This window comes from Diadema setosum, chromosome 10 (genome assembly GCF_964275005.1).
Source record: "Diadema setosum chromosome 10, eeDiaSeto1, whole genome shotgun sequence".
NCBI lineage: Eukaryota > Metazoa > Echinodermata > Echinoidea > Diadematoida > Diadematidae > Diadema > Diadema setosum.
Genome location: NC_092694.1, coordinates 7,751,263 through 7,773,275, shown reverse-complemented (window position 1 = coordinate 7,773,275; position 22,013 = coordinate 7,751,263). Strand labels below are relative to the sequence as shown.

At 37.7% G+C, this 22,013-nt stretch overlaps 1 protein-coding gene across 1 annotated transcript in view; it reads left to right on the top strand.

Annotated features, from left to right (window-relative positions):
* The window catches only part of LOC140233709 (uncharacterized), a 38,635-nt gene extending 22,224 nt beyond the window's left edge, over positions 1-16,411 (top strand). Inside the window, exons 13-15 of the mRNA XM_072313809.1 lie at positions 2,608-2,850; positions 15,886-15,940; positions 16,299-16,411. Of these exons, the coding sequence (XP_072169910.1) occupies positions 2,608-2,850; positions 15,886-15,940; positions 16,299-16,411 (411 nt within the window). The remainder of the gene's footprint in view (positions 1-2,607; positions 2,851-15,885; positions 15,941-16,298) is intronic.
* The last annotated feature ends 5,602 nt before the right edge of the window (positions 16,412-22,013 follow it).

Genomic DNA, 22,013 nt, shown 5'->3' with positions numbered 1-22,013 from the left:
GAATTTCACAAAATTTCATATTTTGAAAAAAGTACACATTCCCTTGACTCGTTACTGACATATGTTATGGGTAATATTTATCCCATTGCCTCTAGAAAGAGGGAAGTCAAGTGTTCTTTCATTATGCGAAAAAAGTGAAAATATGTTGAATTTTCATTACATTTTCTTTATACTGTTGTACTCATATGACATCACGAGCCTTAGTAGTCTCCTCATCCAGCGGTTCCAACACAACAATTTTAAAAATTCATAACTTTTGCATCGATTGTCCAATTTTCCTCAAACTTTCACTGATGTGTTCTACTAATATTGCTGCATTCTCTCAATCCTTGTGTTTATGAAGGTGAACTTGTCCTTTAAGCTGTTTCGTGATAACGACTTGTCATTTGGATGCAGCATGTGATGTACTTAGTGCACATTTTCCACATGTCCTTTTACTGCGACCCTTGATAGCTGGAAGATGACAGAAGGATGAAATCCAGATGTCTTGCCTCAAAAGCTCATCATGTTGGGGAATTTGAGGCGATCAGGCACAAAGCTATACTTCGCTATTCAAAGCATCATTAAAAGGTCTTTGGAAGGTTCGCAAGGAAAATTACTTGAATGAGCTCTTGGTATAAACTTATATTGATATATCATATATTTGTTTTGTTTACCTTTAAAAGTTATATCAAACTAGCTAGGATGCGCCGAGTAGGCCTACTGCATTGAGGGGGAAGCGGATACTTCGATTATCAGATTATATGCTTCACTTGTTGCCTTTGATGCCTGTATAATGTGACTCAACACCATGAAATGTACTTAAAAAAGTGCACGTTTTACCATAACTAAGACATGTAAACAAACAGAGAAGTATACCAAGGAGTCACAAAGGTAAGAGGGCATTTGTCATAAACACGAAATAACTACCCACATAAGAATGATATTACCAATCTCACGGTCTATACCAACATCTGACAGGACAGAAAGATCTATTATGAAATGGCGAAGAAGAAGAAAGACAAACGAATGCAAGGCAACGCAAAACAAAACAGATGTGCGAGGTTGAGTCCCAGCACCTCCCTGCACATGAGGAAGTCAGTGTCTGGTAAGCCAGACTAGCCGACCAAGGCCCAGCGATCAACCAGGACTCAAGTACAAACACGTTGAAGGTGAAGGCGAAGGACGAACACATACAGGCGAGTTTTGGCGGCCGAACGGAGGATGGCGCCCTGTAGAGCGAAGATCGTCTGCTAGCGGAGAGACGTACGTGATTGCTTGATATCTTTGGTCTGTTTTGTTCCACTCTTTCTATATTTTACCAGGCATGTTGTTCACGTTTCCCCTCCTACTGCCTGTGTGCAATTCGTCTTGAAGTGGTGCAGTACAGTAGTGCCCACTCGATCCTGTTTGTCAATTTCATATTGCCCTCTGGCGGCTCGGCTATATATATATATATATATATATATATATATATATATATATATATATATATATATATATTTTAAAGTTTATTTAAGTTCTCATGCTATTAAGTACCATTGAAGGGCAATTTAAGGCCGATAGAAGGAACACGTGACAAATATTGATCAGGAACGTGTTTTACAATTAATCACTCACATATAAAAATCAGGTTCATGGAGAGAAAAAAAAAACGGACAAAGAAACGTAGATAGGCAACATATTCTGTGACTGCCACAATTTCTTTGCGTTTTGTTCTTAAAGATAATTATATTGTGATCATGTAAAACATAATAATGTCTACTGCGTCTTTGTATTGATGAAAACTAGCTCTAGCTTCAAAAATTTTCAGTGCACGCCATGTTTACAGTAAAGTGGGTGATCGTAGAGTTGGTCACTTAAAAAAAAATAACAATTATGTCAAAAGTAATGCCAAACTCCTCGCGTTCTCAATTGTGCGACCTTCGGTGTTTTCATGACAACTGCATCCATATGGGCTTCCCATTTCACATGTGTTCGTTTTAATTCATATCTCCCCCTCCCCCCCCCCCCCATCTCTCTTATGGGCGTGTCCAGCCAGCATGTTTAGAAGTGCATGAACCTGCACTGGAGAGAAAGAAAGAGAGGGAGGGAGGGGGTAGGAGATACATACATATCGAGGGAGAGGGAAATTAGGGAAAGAGAATAATAATAATAATAATAATAATAATAATAATAATAATAATAATAATCATCATCATCATCATCATCATCATTCTGCCATTCTCGTCCACGACCAGTGTGCATGGTGTATGAACAATGCCAACAGCGCTTTAAGGACTGGTGATGATAGTTAAACGGTTAAAGAAGAAGGCGCGTTCCACTGAACTTAGCTCTACTGTGCGTCTATGACTGGCCAGACGTGGAGGGAACCAAAACCCAAACATAAATGTGGATTGAGTAAAAGCAGCAAAGCAGAACGCATCATTTATTTTCTTTATAGATTGTTATCCATGGTGACGTCATGAAATGAAGTAGTCTTCTTATCCAGCGCTGACGGTACCGAAATGTTAAAGATCCATATTTTTTTTTTTAATCGATTGTCCAATTTTCTTCAAATTTTCACTGATTTATTCTCCTACGTAGTATTGCTGATTTCCCTCAATCCACAATATATTTTGACTTTAGTTTCCGTCCATGTTCAAATTGTACCACTGCGTCCCCAGTGTTTTCGATGCATTCACCGTGACGAAAACACGCGCTGACCTGGATAAGACGCTCTCTGAACTCTCCTTGGAATGCAGGTCCGTGAGTCAGTGGGGACTTGGCGCAGAGCCCACGCTGAGCGCCGTGACGTTGCATCACTCGCTCGGAGTTTCGGCCACCATGTGTCACCGGTCCGGGCCGCCGCTACCCTCGACGGCGGGTGAGGTGCGTCATAACCAGCGAGCGACTTACAACCCCCTTCGAGCAGATCAAAATATGAAACCGTGTGCTTCTTCTTTCCACCATAGGCAATACTATCGCTAAATTCATTCTCGAACGTGTTTGAAACACAAAGTCTCGTCAAGCAAGGTTAATGTTCAAGTGTATTACTGTTTTTTATACTTCCTGCCACAAGTCCGGGCGTACTTATCATAGATATTCTGGTGTAACAGACCTGGACACCAGCAATGGCCCACCTTCGTCCACCCCCCCCCCCCCCCCCGCACACACCTCATTTTGAAGTTTTGGTATGAGCAAGGATGCCTCCTTAGTACACACATCAGACACGGAAAAGCCAGTCAATTATTATTATTGAGAATTCAAACACTGGCCTTATGCAGCATGGATACTTTTAATGCATACGGAATCTCGTTTAACAGTTCAGCTGAACTTCAGTTTCCACTAGTTCAAGGCTGTAAAATATTTGAAATCCTAGACGTATTTTGCAACACGTGGTTATGAATCTGTTGTTTGAATGGGCGGAACAGGCATGTCTGTTGCTGTTGTTATTGTTGTTGTTTTTGTTGTTATAGTTTTTTTTTTCCATTTGCATAATTTTGGGGTTACGTTAAGGTACAAGGCTGGTTGCTGAACTTGCTCAACAACTACAGCAATGTGTTAAACAGCTAATTTTGGTACTGAACGCTAATTTCTATGCATTTCGTTTAGCCTTCGAAAGGGCAGTGACATATTAAACTATCACTGTGTGCATCGTTTTATATCGTAGGCCTATTATAGGCCTACGTGTATCGGAAAACAGCATTGCGCCAACTGAAAGTCGCTTGTTCGAGGATTGATTTTAACCTACGCCCAAAAGCAGTCTTCGTCCTTTGTTTGTTTGTTTGTTTATTGGTTGGTTGGTACAAATTCTAACAGGTATTCTATTAACGAGAAAGTGTCATAATCATGTAAATCATTGGTGGAAAAATGAGCAAAGAAAATGGGATTTCATCGGGATTCGAACCCGAGACCTCCGGAGCTAGCCCTGTGCTCTACCGACTGAGCTATAGAAAGCCCTAGTATAGTGTTCTTCCCAGAAACCCTAAATTCTCAATGCTCGGATGGTCAGAAGCTATAGCAGTGTGTTTGTGTTTGACACACACGCACACCTGGCATAAACCCGAAGGATAATTCATCTTGGGGATAAATGGGGATAATCATGTAGGCCTAAATCACTAGAAGCTAAACTGTATCAAGGAGGAGCGTTTCCAATATATTTCCAGCGAAATATTTTCCTTTATTTGGCAATTAAAAAGAAATGTTCCAAGCTATTTCAATTTTTAGTAGTGTAATGTCTAGGAATATACCAAAATATCTGAAGACATTTAACCCTATCTGTACCACGGGAGAATTTGACAGCGTGCATAGCGCTGTGGGGATTTTTGTGCCAATCGGTATTCAAAGCACACGAAAGGTTAAATGGGATGGCTAGTAACTGATCAGTGGGAATCAGTGGGAATGCTGGGGAATGATTGTTCCAATCCTTGTGGGATTCATTTAAGAGTACATTATATATCTATAGTGTGTGAAAGTTGTTTGCTTCAGAATGGTCCCATATTCAAGTAATGTGCAGTTTAATGTGTCCAGGTTAGCATCCCTGTACAGTGACAGAGCATTAAACTGCACATTACTTGAATATGAGACCGTTCTGAAGCAAATAATTTTCACACAACAATAGATATATAATGTACTCTTAAGTAAATCCCATTAGAATTGGAACAATCATCCCCCAGCATTCCCACTGATTCCCACTGATCAGTTACTAGCCATCCTCTTTAAGCACTGTTCCCAAAATTCAAGGTTTGTGATTTTGTGGGTCTGAATCGGATGCATAAGTCTGGATTCTGGAAGATGTATATTAACAGTATGCCGTGCTATTATTGAGAAAAAAAAAAACTTTTTCATAGTTCTTTCCAATAAACACCATCATATCATAAAGTTTATAGATTTATATCAATGCCGACAAACATAACAAAACAAAGGAGTCTTTACTTCCGAGCATAATTCAGAAGTAGCTGAGACCGATATGGTGGAAGAGCAGGAATTCTGACATTAAAATAAAAATTCAAATTCATATTCAAATCATCGGCTGAACAGCGGGACAGAAAAGTCACCCACGCCTATCATCTTCTCTGGACAACCATAGAGAGTGAGTTGCACTTCGTAAATTTTTATCACGCATGATAATCTTATGCACACTCATAACGATGAACTTGGACAAGACAGTGCCCTTTATAATTGTCGAATGTTATGACGCACGAGTTTCCAATTCGCTGTTCTAGACTGCTTTCCAGGAACAAGACGTGACTCGCTTCTCAAAGTGATATCGATCAAGTTGAAGGTAGGGAAATGTGTTATAATATGCGAATTTCCCACTTCACGGTGCAGACTGTGTTGTCATAGGCCATTCTTGAGATACAGAAATAAAATGTGGATTTCATTTGCCGGTTGCACTTCTCTTGGGATCTGTTACAATGGTTATGAACCTATTATAATTACCCACTTGTTTGTGGCATGACTAATTAGAACGCACTCTTTCGATTTGCAAATTAAGACTTCTGTTCTGCTACGGGTTAATCCGCCTCACGCTGCAGGTGCTGTCTCTGTCGCCAACTGAACACGACTCCCCGAAATGGGGGCATGTGCGTACCGTCGCACGTGCACAGTAAGAACAGGGAGGTGGAAAGAGATTAATATTATTGTCCTGGGTGTTTCCAGGGAATCAATGGGTTTATCGAATCAGACACTTTATCGGAAGAAAGTCTTGGTTATGAATGAATGGAAAAACAGCAACAACACCTACGAGGCCTTTTTTCTTTTTTTCTTTTTTTAAGTCGTACCGAGATACTAGTAGTACATAATTTCCATGTGCTTGGATACATCGTTGCTGGCATTGTTCTAGTTTGTTTTCATTTGTATCATCCACCATTTCTGCACCTCGTAACTTTCTTCAGTCAAGGATATCATACCTCAGTTGCTCCAATTGGCACTCGATCTTCCACCAACCCAGTAAGAGTTGTTCTTTGAGGTGTTTTGAGATGAATTACTCGATTTCTTGCATCAAGCAAATGGCAAATTTCGAAGAATAATTCTGTTTCAGTAGATAGTACAACACTGCTCTCGTTGCAGAGGTTCATATTTTCGAGAGTTCAGTTCAGCGAGTGGTTCGTTTCCATAGATAATACTTGTATAGACACAGACATTTGGTGTAGAAAAGGATTCTTTTGATTGGTAGGTTGTTTTTTTTTTTTTTCTGGATAAACCCTCGCTTCATTTTGTTGCCTTCGTTCTTGGAGATATATCGCGTTTCAGCTGTCATCGCCTCGATTTTCAACGATATTTTGATAGTTTTCCTTCTAAATCCCATCCATCTTTTGTTCCATATGTATACCTATCTTACTTCTGCGTTACCCCCTCCCCCCCCCCCACACACACACCATCCTCACTTGTGGTGATGCTTATACTACATCATGCTGATTCCTACCTGAATTTTATGATAACATAGTCAAGGAAAGTTACCTTGACCGATACAATGTATGTACAAAGGAACACGCGGAAATAAGAACTATTCATTTTCAATTATCGTTATAATTTTTTTTTTTCAAATATATCAGTTTCGTAATGATTTGGGTTGGCGGCCAAGACTATGAAGTACCAGCAGAAATGAGTCCTTCTCGTGTCAAGGTGTATAGTTGCTGTCGCCATCCATTCACGCAGCCAGACTCACTGGTTGATGAATACCTGGAAAGCTTGAATTGCGAGTCTACCTCCTCATTATCACATATCAACTTTCACCTGGATGATAGCGCTTGATGCTATCCGGGTCCTGATACAAGCCACTTGATTTGCTACTTCTGATTGGCTGCCCCCTTTCATGCAGCTCATGACGTCGGGTCTACTTGCAAAAGACGTCACAGATATATTTGATATGAATGTTGCCTGGTCACGATAGCAACATATTATGATAATGGCAGAAATTCTATGGCAAGATAGGCCATCAGCCAAGTCAAGTCATGCCTATATGCCGACGGTCTCCTGTTTCCTTGTAGAGTCTGGGAGGTGGGATTCCCACTTCCCTGGTTGAATCAAGTGTACTGCCTTTTCTATATTTAAATGCAACCATACAATGATTTACAATGATTAAATCTTGTCATGCATGTATAGTGTAAACTGCACTTTTGTATTGCTCCTTTGTCATTTGGTTAGGTTCTGTTTAAATTTGCCACACCCATGTAATTCATTTTGATTTGATTTTAGAAGCAGAATAAATACGAAATAAAGAACGGACATAAGACAAGATTCAGTGTCAAAATCACTTAATACTGCGTACGTGCAAATCATCTGATACTGCATTAATTCCCGCAGTTATTAAATATGATTACAATAAGCAAAATTAATGAACTCTCGTATACAGTTTGACGAGAACGTCTCGTTTCTTCTCCTAGACAGCATTGCAGATGAAGAGGAACAAGATACAAAGGAGAAAAAGAAATACACCAGGCGCGCTCTTCGAAATTCTGCAAAAACGCAGCGAACCACTAGTGTCCATCATGTGACGTCAGCTTGGCGAGGAGCTCGTAAGTACTTATCAGCACGAACAGCTCTAACGTGACGTGCGCTGCTTATTCAGGCGTCGACTACACGAAAGACCATTGGGCAAAGATGGAAACCAAATTCGGTTCTGATCGTATAAATATCCTGTAATTCGTGAGGGCACCATTAAGCTAACGTGTAGCCGCCGATGGAGTTCCTCAGGTTCCGGCAGCAACTTTTGAAAATTGAAAATTCCATATTCCATATTCGTATGGCCAACTTGTGTCAATTCTGGGGCAGTGTGACGTCACGGGTGCACGTCATGAGTCCGACACCTACGAGTCATATAGCCCAAGAGATCGACACTAGATAAATAAGTCCTATGGGTCCCACTCTAGGCAAACAAGGCCCACGAGTCCGGCACCCATTACGTCACGGGGCTTCATAACCGTACGTATATAGCGTTGGTCTCGTTGGCCTTTGTTGCGTAATGTCATGGCTAAGGGAAAACATACAATTCTGTAAAACTACCTGTTATGTTTCATTTTTGCTCAAACTAGAGATTTCCTGAAATGTATGAAATACAGATCATAATACATTTAACTATATTGAAGTATTCTAAATCGTTAACTTGTCTGGATTATTCTGTGGACCTTTTAAAGATTAAAATGTTTCCAGAAATAGTGTCAACAAGCTCAATCGTATTATGCAAATTATCGGAGAGGGCATTCACGAAGTCATCGCATTACAGTTCTTTACACTGTATTAATTACAAAACCAGTCTTTTGTGAAAAATACCTAAACGATGACCCTTTCCCTCTTGATCAGTCCCGAATCGAATCAAATCTAGAATTAAGAACATTCAAGTGGAAACATTTAAGAGCATTAATTAAGGCAAGGGTGAAATTTTACTGAATGAATGTAAACCTTCAATTTCTGTCCAAGATATCATAAGAGCCGACGAAAACATCGAGACAAATTTTGCCTAGATTTTGTTCGAAGTAACAACTGGCCGAGGAAAGCGACGCATTCCAATTCTCTAGCTTTCATATCTTTATTTTCTCATCCATTTTCTGAGTGAGTGGCTCAATTGTGTCCTTTTGGAGTCAATTTAAAACAAGTGCAATTTCATTTCAATGTCTAGACCCATCACGTGCTGTACGTGTTCGCTACGCTGATTCAACAGTGGAAAAGAGGTGGCATTTAATTTCATTGTCCGATACGTAGGCCCCTACTTTTCTTTGAATACTGATCACTGCAATTAAAGCTCATGGAGGGCCATTAACTTACTCTTTGATCATATGCAAGCAAGCAAAGTCTAGCTACCCGCACAAATATGAACTCTGTGGAAATGTTATCCCGTGCTTACCGCCTTTCATAATCAATTACCACAAGGGAGTGGTGGAGGCATGGAAAGTTACTCTTGGAAAAAATAGAGGAACTCACGGATGAGATATCAGATTATACTTCTTCGCACGACAGTCATCAGTTTTTCTTCTTTTTTCTTCTTCTTTTTGTTTTCGAAGCACAACCATCAGGATCCGCCATCAACGAAAAGGTCAAAATAATGTCAGCCGACGGAATCGAATATCACTGTGACCGCAGGATAGTACAGACCGCATTCCTGAACCAAAATATATAAGGTTAGCAGTGTGGTAAGTGTGATTCAAAATAAGAATACGGTAATTAACAAAAACTATAGGTTGTTGGAGAAAATTGCAAAAACACAAAATAAAGCGAAGTGCTTATTTGTTTCCCTTTACATGTACTGCAAGTTGCCGTTGCACTCGTAGATACTTTTGGAATTAAACTTACGCACGGTCTTGTTGAGAACAACTCATGCACAAACTTCCGCTTTGTCTGTCTACCTGTCTTTCTGTCTGTCTCCCTCCTTCTTTGTCTGTCTGTCTGTCTGTCTGTCTGTCTGTCTGCCTGTCTGCCTGTCCGTCTCTCTCCCTGCCCCCTCTCTTTGGCTTATTCTCGAAAAATGACTTAAAGCTTTTGGAGGACGCCTTCCGAATTAGGCTCTTTATGGTGTCATGATATCATTGTTTTTATGCATATTGCTGATTACCTTGAACTTGAACTTCAAAAGTAATGATTATATTATGGATTAGCAATAACGAAGATGACAATGACGATAATGATGATATCAATAGTATCAATAATAATAATAATAATAATAATAATAATAATAATAATAATGATAATAATAACAATTAATAATAATAATAATAATAATGATAATACTAATAATTTCAAGACGATCATTAATGTCTTGACACAGCCTATCCATACTGATTACCTTTTCACTGTTGCACTGATAGGGATATTTATTCTCATTACTACCAAGGTACTATATTCGGTTACAGCTCGTTATTCCGAAGGTTCGTTATTCCGAAGGCTCTTCAGTCCGAAGATTCCTTATTCCGAAGTTCGTTTTTCCGAATTTCATTTTCGGATGAACAAATCTTCGGAATAACGAACCTTCGGAATAACGCCACAATGTTCGGATTAACGAACCTCTAGGTACAGGGAATTGGCGTGTTTCGGATTAACGAACCTTCGGAATAACGAACCTTCGGAATATCGAACCTTCGGAATAACGAACAGCACCCCTTTATTCATGTAGGCCTACTTCGAACATTCCAGTGTAACTTGTTTGCATTGCTGCTAAATTTTGAGAGCAGCAAAAATATAAATAAAATAAATACATAAAAAAGAAAGAGGAAATGTTTGTTTGTTTGTTTGTTTGATTTATTTTTCTTCCAACACAATTTCATACATGAATCAAGATTCTTTTCAGTAATATCACATAAAATATCAGTAAGCAGATTACAATGTACATGATTGAAAGAAGGAAAATTAATCTTTAAATTAATTCCATTAACAAAATATAACTCGTACTTCCAAATTTCCTGAGAAATTATGCGGAAGAAGGACTGCCACTATAAGCAAAAGCTTGAACACCTGGCAGCCAAAGGATCTATCTACAAAATACACATAATATTGTTTGCGGAATGGGGAAATACTACAATAATGCACTGTAAATGCATTATGTTTTATATAATAGTGCACAGATACGAATAGAAATAAAGTGAATGATGATGATTATGATGATGATGACAAAGTGATGATAAGAAAAATGTGATAATGAAGATGAAAGTGATGGTGGTGATGATGAAGATAATGGGAATAAAATGAAATGATAGACACATAAACATTGCGTATATTTGTTGTAGTTTTAAATCCAATTTACAGGAAAAGAAACGTGATCAAACAACACACTAAATTTATATTCAGATGCTATGTTCATAGATTTTAATCTGACAGTAACGTAGTTTTCGATCTATCCTTAAAAGAATATAACGTTTTACATGATTAAACATAATCTGGGAGTGTGTTCCAAAGATTTGGTCCATTATGTCTCACACATTTGTGTGCAATTAATATAATTTGGGATTTACTCAATGGAAATTTTGCGAATTACGAGTGGGATACGAACGGACAGTATAATTCAATTTAAAGAAATCGTGAAAAGTGTTTGGAAGTAAGTTGTTCAAATGTATGTATGTGATCATTCCAAGTTAAGTTTTCATCATTGAAAATGCCTAAAAATTTGATGAAACTTTTACGTTCAAGAAGTACATTATCAATCCTTATTATTATTAACAAAATAATTTGTGTGAGTTTTCATATGCTTGAAATAAATGTAATTTGTTTTATCAATATCAGCAAGTGATAATTTATCATTCTTAAACCAGTTTGATACACTTGGTAACTCTGCATTAAGTGTGGACACAAACGTTTCTATATCATCATGGGAATAAAAAATATTGGTATCATCAGCATAATGATAACATAGACGACGAATTAACGATGTCATTAATATGTAACAAAAAGAGAAGGGGACCTAATATTAAGCAATGGGGCACACCACATTTTATCTGTTAAAAAAAAAATTGACGACATGCCATTATGTACAACATATTGCTGTCTACATGATAAATAATCCCTAAACCACGAGAGTGCAACACCACAAACACCATAAAACTGTAACTTTTTAAGTAAGATATCATGTTGTAACGTATCAAACGCATTAGAAAGATCCATAAAAATTCCTATAGCATATTTTTGTTCTTCCATTCACCGGGAACATGTCCTCTACCCTAGCCTCCCCCCCCCCCCCCCCCACCTCGGGCGCTTTACAAGTCTGGTTTGTGCGTTGTTCTTCAGGGTAAAGGTGTCATTTTCCCCTTTTATTGCGTCTTTAACTGATCATTAAAGGACAAGTTCACCTTCATACATGTGGATCGAGTGAATGCAGCACTATTATCAGAATACATCAGTGAAAGTTTAGGGAAAATTGGACAATCCGTTCACTCGTTATGAATTTGTAAAGTATCTGCGCAGTAACTGCTGGATGAGAAGACTACTACAGTGTTTGATGTCACATGCGTACAACGATATAAAGAAAATATAAAGAGAATTTCACAAAATTTCATTTTTTGAAAAAAGTATCCATTTCCTCAACTTGTCATTGACGTATGTTAAGGATAATATCATCCCGCCTGCCTATTGAAAAAGAGAAGTCAAGCGTTCTTTTATTATGCGAAAAAAGTGAAAATATGTTAAATCTTCTTTATTTTTTCTTTATATCGTTATACACATGTGACATTACAAGCTGTAGTAGTCTTCTCATCCAGCAGTGACTGCACAGAAACTTCAAAAATTCATAACTTTTGAACGGGTTGTCAAATTCTCCTCAAACTCTCACTGATGTGTTCTACTCATATTGCTACAGTCACTCAATCCACACGTCTATGAAGTTGGACTTGTCCTTTAAAAGAATAGTACAGTTTCGATTAAGATGGGGCTTCAGGTTTCGAACTTTTTTTTCTATGATGATTTTTTTTTTGTTGTTGAGATAATGACAAACCTGATATGTAATATGAAAGAGCATATAGTAATAGTTATTCGAGGAATTCAAAGTTAACTTGATGAAAATTGGTTTTGAAATGGATGAGAAATCCCAACTAAAGCAATCCTAAGAAAAGATGGGAGCCACCTTTTATTAGGATTGCTTTGTCTTACTTTGATTTCTAATATCCCAGCCATTTCAAAACTGATTTTTATCAAATGAAGTTTGGATTCGTCTTAGAATGGTAGGCTCTTCAAAAAGTGATTTCTAAGTATCTCGCAAAATCCCCACCCCAACCAATACTATATTATCCCTTGAAGCCACTATTTATAATTTGCAGATAAAAAAAAGAGCAAGCTTCAGTGCTTCAAAATATTTCTAAAATTTAAGGGATAGAAACAACGTAGAGACAACGTAAAGATGTTAATCAGTATAATCAAAGTGAAGTATTTATACAAAATGTGTATACTAGTTTTATTAAAAATCGTTTAGAACAAACCGTCTACAGTTATGATTTATTGGAAAAAAAAACTAGTGAAATCTCCTTATATTTGCAGCTTTATTGCTAATTTCTTGTAAGGAAGAATGTTTTAAGATACAACTGAACTATACAAATGCAGCTAATGTGATAATTCGAACATTATTTTTCTTTTTCTTTTTCAATCCCTGCTCCCGATCGTATGTAAACAGTGGCTTTGACATTCCATACTATCTCGTTCATTCATTCTCTTTTATGTGTCAGAATAGAAAATCTATCTGTACATCCTACATATTCATATTCTACAAAGTCTTAAGTATTTACAGTGCATGCTTGTTATATATGACAAAGACAAACTACCAACTTTGATTATTCATTGTCTCTCTCTCTCGTCATAATTATATGCTAAAAAAAGAATGATAACGAAACTAACAGGAATAAAGCGGGTAGCATATAGTCTGAAATGCTCATTCATTATCAAGAACGCACTGCCTGCATTATTTGGTCATTGGAAGCAAAACCAGCTTTTCTTTTATCAGTGTGATCATGGGTTTGTGGGAATGTAACATATTGCATCGTATCTTTTTCATCATTATAACCATTAATGAAGGATGGAAATTGTCAATCAATCTTGACGATATTGCTTTCGTTGCCTTGTAATACGTGTTTTGGGGAGTCACAACTTTTAACAAATTGTCGATGATCGTAACCCTTACACAGCCATGACATATGAAAACTCGGTTAGGTATCCATAGCGACATGGTGGACTTCGTGAGAAACGTATGTTAGGGGGAAAACTGTCGCAGAATCTAAACTGTCTCTCTCCCCGAAGGTCCCCGCTTGACAGGCGACCGATGAGGGGTAGAATTCTGGATTTCGTAGGTCGGCCATTGGGCCGAAGCCAGCTCTGAGAGGCCCGTGGTGGATTCGTTTTTGACCACCACTTTTGCTTTATTCATTTTGTATAATTATCTTTATTTCTTTAAGGCGGGCGAACTCTTCAGTCATTGGCATTGATGGGCTGTATGAAGTGGGATGGGCAAGTGGCCATTGTATTGATAGTCTGTTCACAAGGCATTTATGAAACCTCTTGCCAATTCCATTCAGTGTCAAACACTTGGCCCACATACACGTGAAACAGACAAACAAACAAATAAACCAAAAAAAAAAACCAAAAAAAAAACCCAGACGTTCAACGGAAATGAAGAAACAAGACCTTCTTTCTAAGACAGTTTGAATTATTTCCAAACGATATCTTGTTGCATATTTCTAAATTATATCCATATGTACCATATAAATTTAATGCATTCATATTCTCGATTTTGATACTAATTAAAAACAAAGAGTCCTTCACACAGACGGACTTTGATTCTAATAACAGTAAGCATTAGTGTGTATTTTCACTGAAGTTGTATGCTAGAGCTTTTAAATCACAGACTGAAATTCAGCAAACTGAAGAAGAAAGGGGATTATGACAAAGGTTTCAAATTAAGAATAGATGACTATGATACATATGATGATGTCATGTGTTAGTAATTATACACAGAGATTAAGTGATAATAGATGAAAAAATGTACCATTCCTTATGCAAAAGGAAGATAAAACGTATCTATGTGATTGGTGACGTTCTACATGTTCCAGCTCTTCTTTCCTTTTCTTTTTTTTTACAACAACAACAACATCAACAAAATCTATAGCTAAACACAAACACATAGACAAGTAGAGATAGAAGTAGAACTCTTCTAGGCTGATGAAGAGGTAAAGTCAGGCAGGTTTGGAGACAGCCATATAGAGGGAGAACTAGAAAGAGGTAGGAAATACAAGATAGCAATGTTTGGAAAAAAAAAAAACAGCCAAAACAAAGCGAAACTTATAGGGAGAGTGAACAGAAAATCCGAGCTTAGAATTAAACTAGATAATAGAGTCTGCATGGTCATGTCATTCGACAAAGTAAGAAGAGAACAGTCGCCCTCCAAAAACCCTGGCTGGCACCGCTACTCATCTCGACATATTTAGCATCTCGGGGCCCCAAATTGGATACCGTCTGCTGCATAGTGTCCAAAATACGCGTGACAGACATCAAAATGCAAAGGACACACATGGGCAATGTTGTGCCAAGCTCATGACGAACAGAATAGATCTAGGAACAAGGCGAAGCGCAGCCAAAATTTTGTGAAAATTTGGGGGGAATATGCAACAAAACGCGACGCACAATGAATAACATTTCCCCTCTTTCGCCCCGAGTTTTTTTCCTCATCTTTCTTAGTATGTCTTAATCATCTTATCATTTTGGGCATCTGTACAGAAGGAACAATGTTCGATTTTTCGATCAAGATCTCAACGGACCCCGTGCTATGGTGGCTTCAAATCATGTCGCGTAACATGACAAGTTAATTTTGTGCCAACGACACCAACAAGGGGGGGGGGGGGGGGGGAGCGTCATACACGCTGAGATTATTGGCGTCACTTCGTAACACATGTATACCTACCATGGAATATATAGGAGCGCTGCAGGTGCCAACCCAATGCAGTACTGCTGACTCATGCACCGCAATTCATGAGAAATTTTTGTGAAAATGTATGGTAGAAATGTTTTGTTCAGAGAACGACTTTTTTTTTTCCACCTGACCAGAATAGTTTCCGCACCCCACCTCCCCCTACGCTCCCTACGCCCCTACCCCCCCCCCCCTCCCCCCATAGAAATTAGCCCCCTGCAGTGGTCCCCGGACATTTTGGAAAGATGACGACCACTTTCTTCAGGAAAGGTAAAGAAAGTAGGTCAGTGGTTGCCGTGTAATTCTATCTGGGTTAATTTTTGTCTTTGTTGGTGAATGTCCAAGGAAAGCAGTGCCAGTTGTTCAAGCTTAGCAAGCGCAATAAAATTCTGACATTATTTTACATTACCATCACAGCTGGACATGCAGGTTGCATAGTTCATACTGCTGTATGTCCTAGTTGTTTACGATAGTTGAGATTCAATGGCAAACTTTCCAAAACAGATCGAAACAGCTCGTACTGTTATTTTTATATTTGTTTGTTTTGTTTTTAGATGGGTCTAATGCAGCAACTCGATAAACTGAGGTGTTTGTACCTCCTCGTCACCAGTAAGATCATCAGAAAGAACTGACTAGCAAAAAAAAAAAGAAAAAAAACAAAAACAAAAACAAAAACAAAAACCGGGGGAGGCGACAGACCTGAGTCACTGTTTCAATTCAAACATTTCGTAATCGTTGAAATACATGATTAATAATTCTATAATTTGAGCTAAGCTGGAACTTATATCCTAGTTTAATTCATATGTTTCTGTACGAGGTATACACTGCGTTTTCATTACTGTCGTTCACAAGTTGTTGGCATGAGAAAGATGACCCAAACAAAAGTGACCTTCGGCAAATGGCAGTGCCGTGAGATTATCATGCGAGTCTCAAAATCGAGTCAATTCGTGTGCCCCAAATTTGGCAGCGCGGTATGCGGATTGCTCCAAGAAGACACCCTACCAGCCCCCGATAACCTCGCAGCAGATATGGCGGTCACAGCCCGTCCGCGTGCTGGCAATCGGGGGCAAGAAACACTGATTGACGAGCGGGCACAGTTCCAAGAATTACCTGGCCCAAAAGCTGTCTGTGAAGAGAAAAAAAAAAAAAAAAAGAAGGAGAAGAAGAAGGGGAAAAAAGACGTAGTGTTGTGATGACTCTTACTGGCTTAAAGGGATGACTGTCATTGTCATCCGAAAATAGTAGTTCATAATATGCAGAAATAGACCAGTTATCATGACATAGTCAAACTCTATTCTATTCATTTTTCTTTCTTTTTCTCGAATGTAACTACTTCTTCTATATCCAACAAAGGTTAAATGCATTAGGATGTCGTTCATTGAAAAAAAAAAATCTGTTTGAAGATCGCTAAGAAAAGTTTGCTAAAACTGAGAACAAAAATGTCCAACTTTAGTTGGAGCTATCGTCTCTATTTTGCTGGAATTTAATTGCACTATGTCATTAGCACTACACGTATTTCCTACTGCGTGCTGTATCCTGCTCCTACTTTTAATACATAAAATTTTGGCGTGGCAAAGTGAATGAGACTCCCCGCGCCAAGTTTGACCAGAAAGGGCAAGCACAAGAAGAATAACAGAGAAGAGATGGCACAAAAAAGAATGGCAGAAGAAAGGAGAGAAAGAGAGGAGGAGGAGAAAGAGGAGGAGGAGGAGAAAGGGGAGGAGGAGGAGGAGGAGGAGGAGGAGGAGGAGGAGGCCTCAGGAGAGATGTTGACTCTGTCTTGAATATTAAAGCACGGATATCTTTTTTTTTTGATCTCGCTCCTATTCATTGTTAGCAATGTTTGATCTTTGAGTCATGAAATACGCTTTAGCCGAGGGGGAAAAGTTTGACCCCATCCCCCACCCCCGGATTTCAAAAAAAAAAAAAAACAAACAAACAAACAAAGAAAGAAAAGAAAAGAAAAGAAAAGAAAAGAAGAAGTGAGAAAAGGAAACGTTCACGACAACAGTAAAAATGGCAAACAGTATTGCGGTACGGAATACATGCACAGGAGGATTTGAATAAGTTTTTTTTTTTGTTGTTGTTGTTGTTTTTTAGGTAGGGGCAACTGATTAATTGATTAATAATAATAATAGTAATAATTATTATTATTGTTATTATTATTATTATTATTGTTATTATTATTATAATTATTATTGTCATTATCATTATTATTATTATTATCATCATTATTATTATTATAATTATCATCATCATCATCATCATCATTACTACAGCAACGACTACTACTACTACACTACTACTACTATCATTTTATCATCGTTTTTCTTCTTATTGTCCCTGCCTGAAATCTGTTTTTTTTTTTTTTTTTTGCATTTTGAAAGAATACCAAATGGGGACTGAATCAAAATGAAATAAATAGAATACAAGAACTGTATTACCATATACTGAGTCTTTCAGTGCACCCGATGAATTGTGCTTGACGTGATATGCACAGAGTGAGAAACAATAAATTATTGTGTTTTTTTTTTTTCAACGAGTTTCCAAGAGTTATTCTTCAAACATCTCATCTGGAAGATTAAAAAAAAAATCACCACATTCCCATATCATGATGAAATGGCATCGATATCGTCAATTGTGTGGCGATCGTGTGTTAAAATTTATGTGATTCAAAGTTGCTTAAAAATATTATGTACTCATGTAAGCGTTATGTATATTGCTTTGTATTACTTTATGTGGAAAAAAATATTTGAATTGAAAAAGAAAAAGAAATATATATAAATACATGTATATATATATATATATATATATATATATATATATAAGAAAATTAGGACGAGAAAAATTTTAAAAAGTGCATATCTACAGCAACGGTTAACTGGTCTAAATTCTAAAGCTATTTGAAAGCAATCAGTCTGTCATTCGTCGACGGATATTGCGAGCGGCTGCCTCATTCAGTCTTCGCCTGAATGGAGAGTATCCTAAAGCGTCGCAATGAAATACATCCGGACTGAAGGGGTACACTGTGACAGACGATGCGAGATATTTGGGCCTACCCCCCTTCTCCCTCTCCTCTTCTAGTATTTCTCAGACGGATATAACTCAATTATCAATTTATTGTTCTGGCTGCATATAGCTAAACTGCTGATTTCTGGTTGAATCTACTGCGTTGATTTCTATTAAACATATCTAATCCAGTGCAGTTGAATCGTTTGATCATGGTGTGGTGTGCGATAACTTTTGCACAGGAAAAAAAATCACCAACATACTGCAAGTTATATTCGACAGCGAGTTCATGGTCGTTTTGGCTGGACTACCGGAGGGTTCATCAAAATCTCATCTGGAATTATGGGGTGCACGTCACGAGACCAACACCCAAGAATCATACAGCTCACGAGTCATACAGCCCACGAGTCATATAGCCCACGAGTTACACAGCCCATAAGTCATACAGGCCATGAGTCTGACACTGAGCAAGCAAAGCCCACGAGACCGACACATTAATCCTCGTGTTGTAATGTCGAACTCTTGGGCTGTGTTTCCCAATAGAGTATGGAACTCATAGGGCTTATCTGACTAGTGTAGAACTCATGGATTTTTTTTTTTTCCAATGTCGAACTCGTGGACTGTACGAGGATAGTAGTGTCGGTCTCATGGGATGACCTCGATTTGATAACCCTATTCGTTCTTATCATCCACCAATAACATGTATTTTATGATACAGGCCTCATGATTATTTTTGTGAACAAACAGTGGCAGAGCTTTATGTTGATGACATCATGACAATAGCTATACCTTACATAATAATGTGTGCTTGCGAACAACGTTACTATAGAATGAACAGATACAAAACTTGTTAATTCCTTAGTTCTATCAGTTGTTGTTTTTTCTTCTTCCTCTTCTTCTGCCTCTTTTTCTTGCTTCTTATTTTTCTTCTTCTTCTTTTGTTTCATGTCCAATTTTGACTTAAATATACCAAGGTCAACTTCAAGGCAATGGGGAATTACACTTTAAATTCCTTGCCAACATGAAAAAGAGTTGTACATGCTTTGTTTGACTCGCTGGATATGGTCATTTCATCAACATAGGCAAGGTTAAATGTGTTGAGTCTATTCTCTTTTTTTTCGGAACTTTTTCGATTTCTAATCACACACTATGATGTTACTTCAAGATACATGGAATTCAATAACCATTACAAGTCTAAAAATATTTTGTTATGGCTACATCATAGTTACGGGTTACGGGTTACGGGTTACGCGTGGTACTGAATTGTTTCCTTCTTGGAAGCATGGAGTTTAGTGTTTGTAAAAACAAAAGCTGAAGAGAAACTGCAAAGGAATGTGAATGAGATAATGAAACGTTGCCTCAGTGTTTAATTTGACGTTTGTAATTGATATGGGAAAGATCGTACACGCAGAACTGAACAGCACAGGTTCCAATACTAAAATCAAACATCGTAAAAGTTCAAGGCTGACATATATAGTTTCACATGTTACAAACATGTTGTGCGGTAAATCAACATCTTGCAGAACTCTCATCTACATCATATACAATTAATAGTGATGGACTGTTTCTAACTTCTATAGAGTATACTCCAGATGTATTCTTCTGTTGTATTACCATTATACCTTGCAATGACACATCCCCGAAATGTTGAAAGGGGACAAATCCCGCCTGTTGTGTATGAGGCCTGAGAGTTAGCTATGTATCATCAGGTTTTCGTAACATCCAGAGTTGTTAAAATGCTATTAACTAAATGAGAGAGAAATGCCATAACCATGCACCTGCAGTTACCGAGAAAAACAAAAACAAAAACAAAAATAAAAACGTCTTCTTTGCGTTCTACCGTTAATTCAGAGCAGTTGATCGATTTAAGCATTGTGGTATAATTAGGATGCCACTTGTTGCGTCATAAAGCCTTTAGTTTAGGTTTTTTTTTTTTCTTTTCTTTTCTTCCTTCCCCAAGCCCGCTCCCAAGCTGTGATAATAGATACTGACTGAACGAGACTGCCAAACTGTTGATGAATAATTGCCAGGTATTTGTTTAATTATCGAGATAGAATCTGACGATATAAATAAGTCAAAGGATTATGAAAAAGATACAAAATAGTCAACAGGGGAAAATAACCTTGCATCTTTCTTACTCCACATCTTAAATAGAAACACTGACTCTTTTTAGAGAGAGAGAGAGAGAGAGAGAGAGAGAGAAAGGGGGGGGGGGAGATGAGCGAGATTTAGAGGAATTACGTTTGATGAACAATGCATGAAATTATAATAAAACGCCCGTTTCTCGTTTCTTTTTGTTCAATTTTTGTTTTCTCTCTTATCTGCTCCTTTGTCTCAGCTGAAGGCAACGTCCATTGGTCATGCATGCACCATACCCGAACTAAAGAAAAAAAGCGTGATTTAAGACAAACATTAAAATTAAGTAACATACGCACACACGCACATATATATATATATATATATATACATATATATATATATATGTATATGTATATATAACATATTTGTGATTAAAGCAGGTAAAAAACAAAAAGAATAAAAATAAGATATGGAATATTTTTAATCATTACTTCTCGAATATTCCTTGTTATGTTACAAGTGAGGTATCACCAGAAAGGCTTTATTTTGCTCCATCTGACTATGGACATACTTTAGAATGTTTAAGAATGGCGTGTAGTCCATTTTGCAATGAAACTCTTCATTTTAGATTATTGTACTCGTAGTTGCACCTAACCTATAACCTTCACATCCCGAGACTGGTAGGATATTTTTAAAGTCACAGGAACTCTCTAAAGCAAAAATACAAAATACAACATTTAGTGTATCTGCAATCATTTAAATATCATGTGAATTCACAAACGAGCCTCTCAAATAGAAGCAAAATCAAATTAGTGTCAATGAGAGAAAGAAATGATGGACTTCATAATTCACATTATACTACTAGATCCATCTTTAAACTCTTAAATTTCTTTATCATTTTCTCTATCATTACCTAATTATTAATAGCGAGCTTTAGATCTGAGATGCGAACACTATAAGACGACGTTGATCAGGCAAAAAAAAAGAAGAAAAAAATGAATTAAAAAACAGTGTTCTGCACATGCGCGGGACAGCTGTTTCCTTTGTTTAACCCGTGAGGTTGCGCGGTCTTTGCGTTCGCGGCGCAGATCTGCTTAAAGCTCGCTATGCCTCTCAAAAGCGTTCCGTTTCAAACGTTGTACGGTATAGAAAGAAATGATTGGAGGGAACTCCCGGTTATTCATTCAGCGTTCCCGCTTATAGATAATATGTAGCTCCGATTTAATGGGCGATGGGAAGCAATTCAGTTTCCTTTTTTCCGTTTGTTTGTTTGTCCTATGTTGTGTTTTGTTATCGCAAACAGATACGCGTTGACGTATAGGAAATAGCGTGACAAGAGAAAACTGCGGGATTCACAGCTACATATTACGATACGGGGAATTTCGTCGAGGAAAACGCCATGTATACATTATGACCTCGATAAAAGTTAAAGAACAAAGTTATGTCATATCTTGCTTTCTGTTTCATTTCTCCTGATAGAAGATGTTTTTTCCTTTTAAATGATAATACTATAATTATTCAAAGAAGAAGATTTCAGGTTTCACAAGTCTGAAGAATGTGTTTAACCTCGAAGCGTAAAGAGGAAGTATTTTCT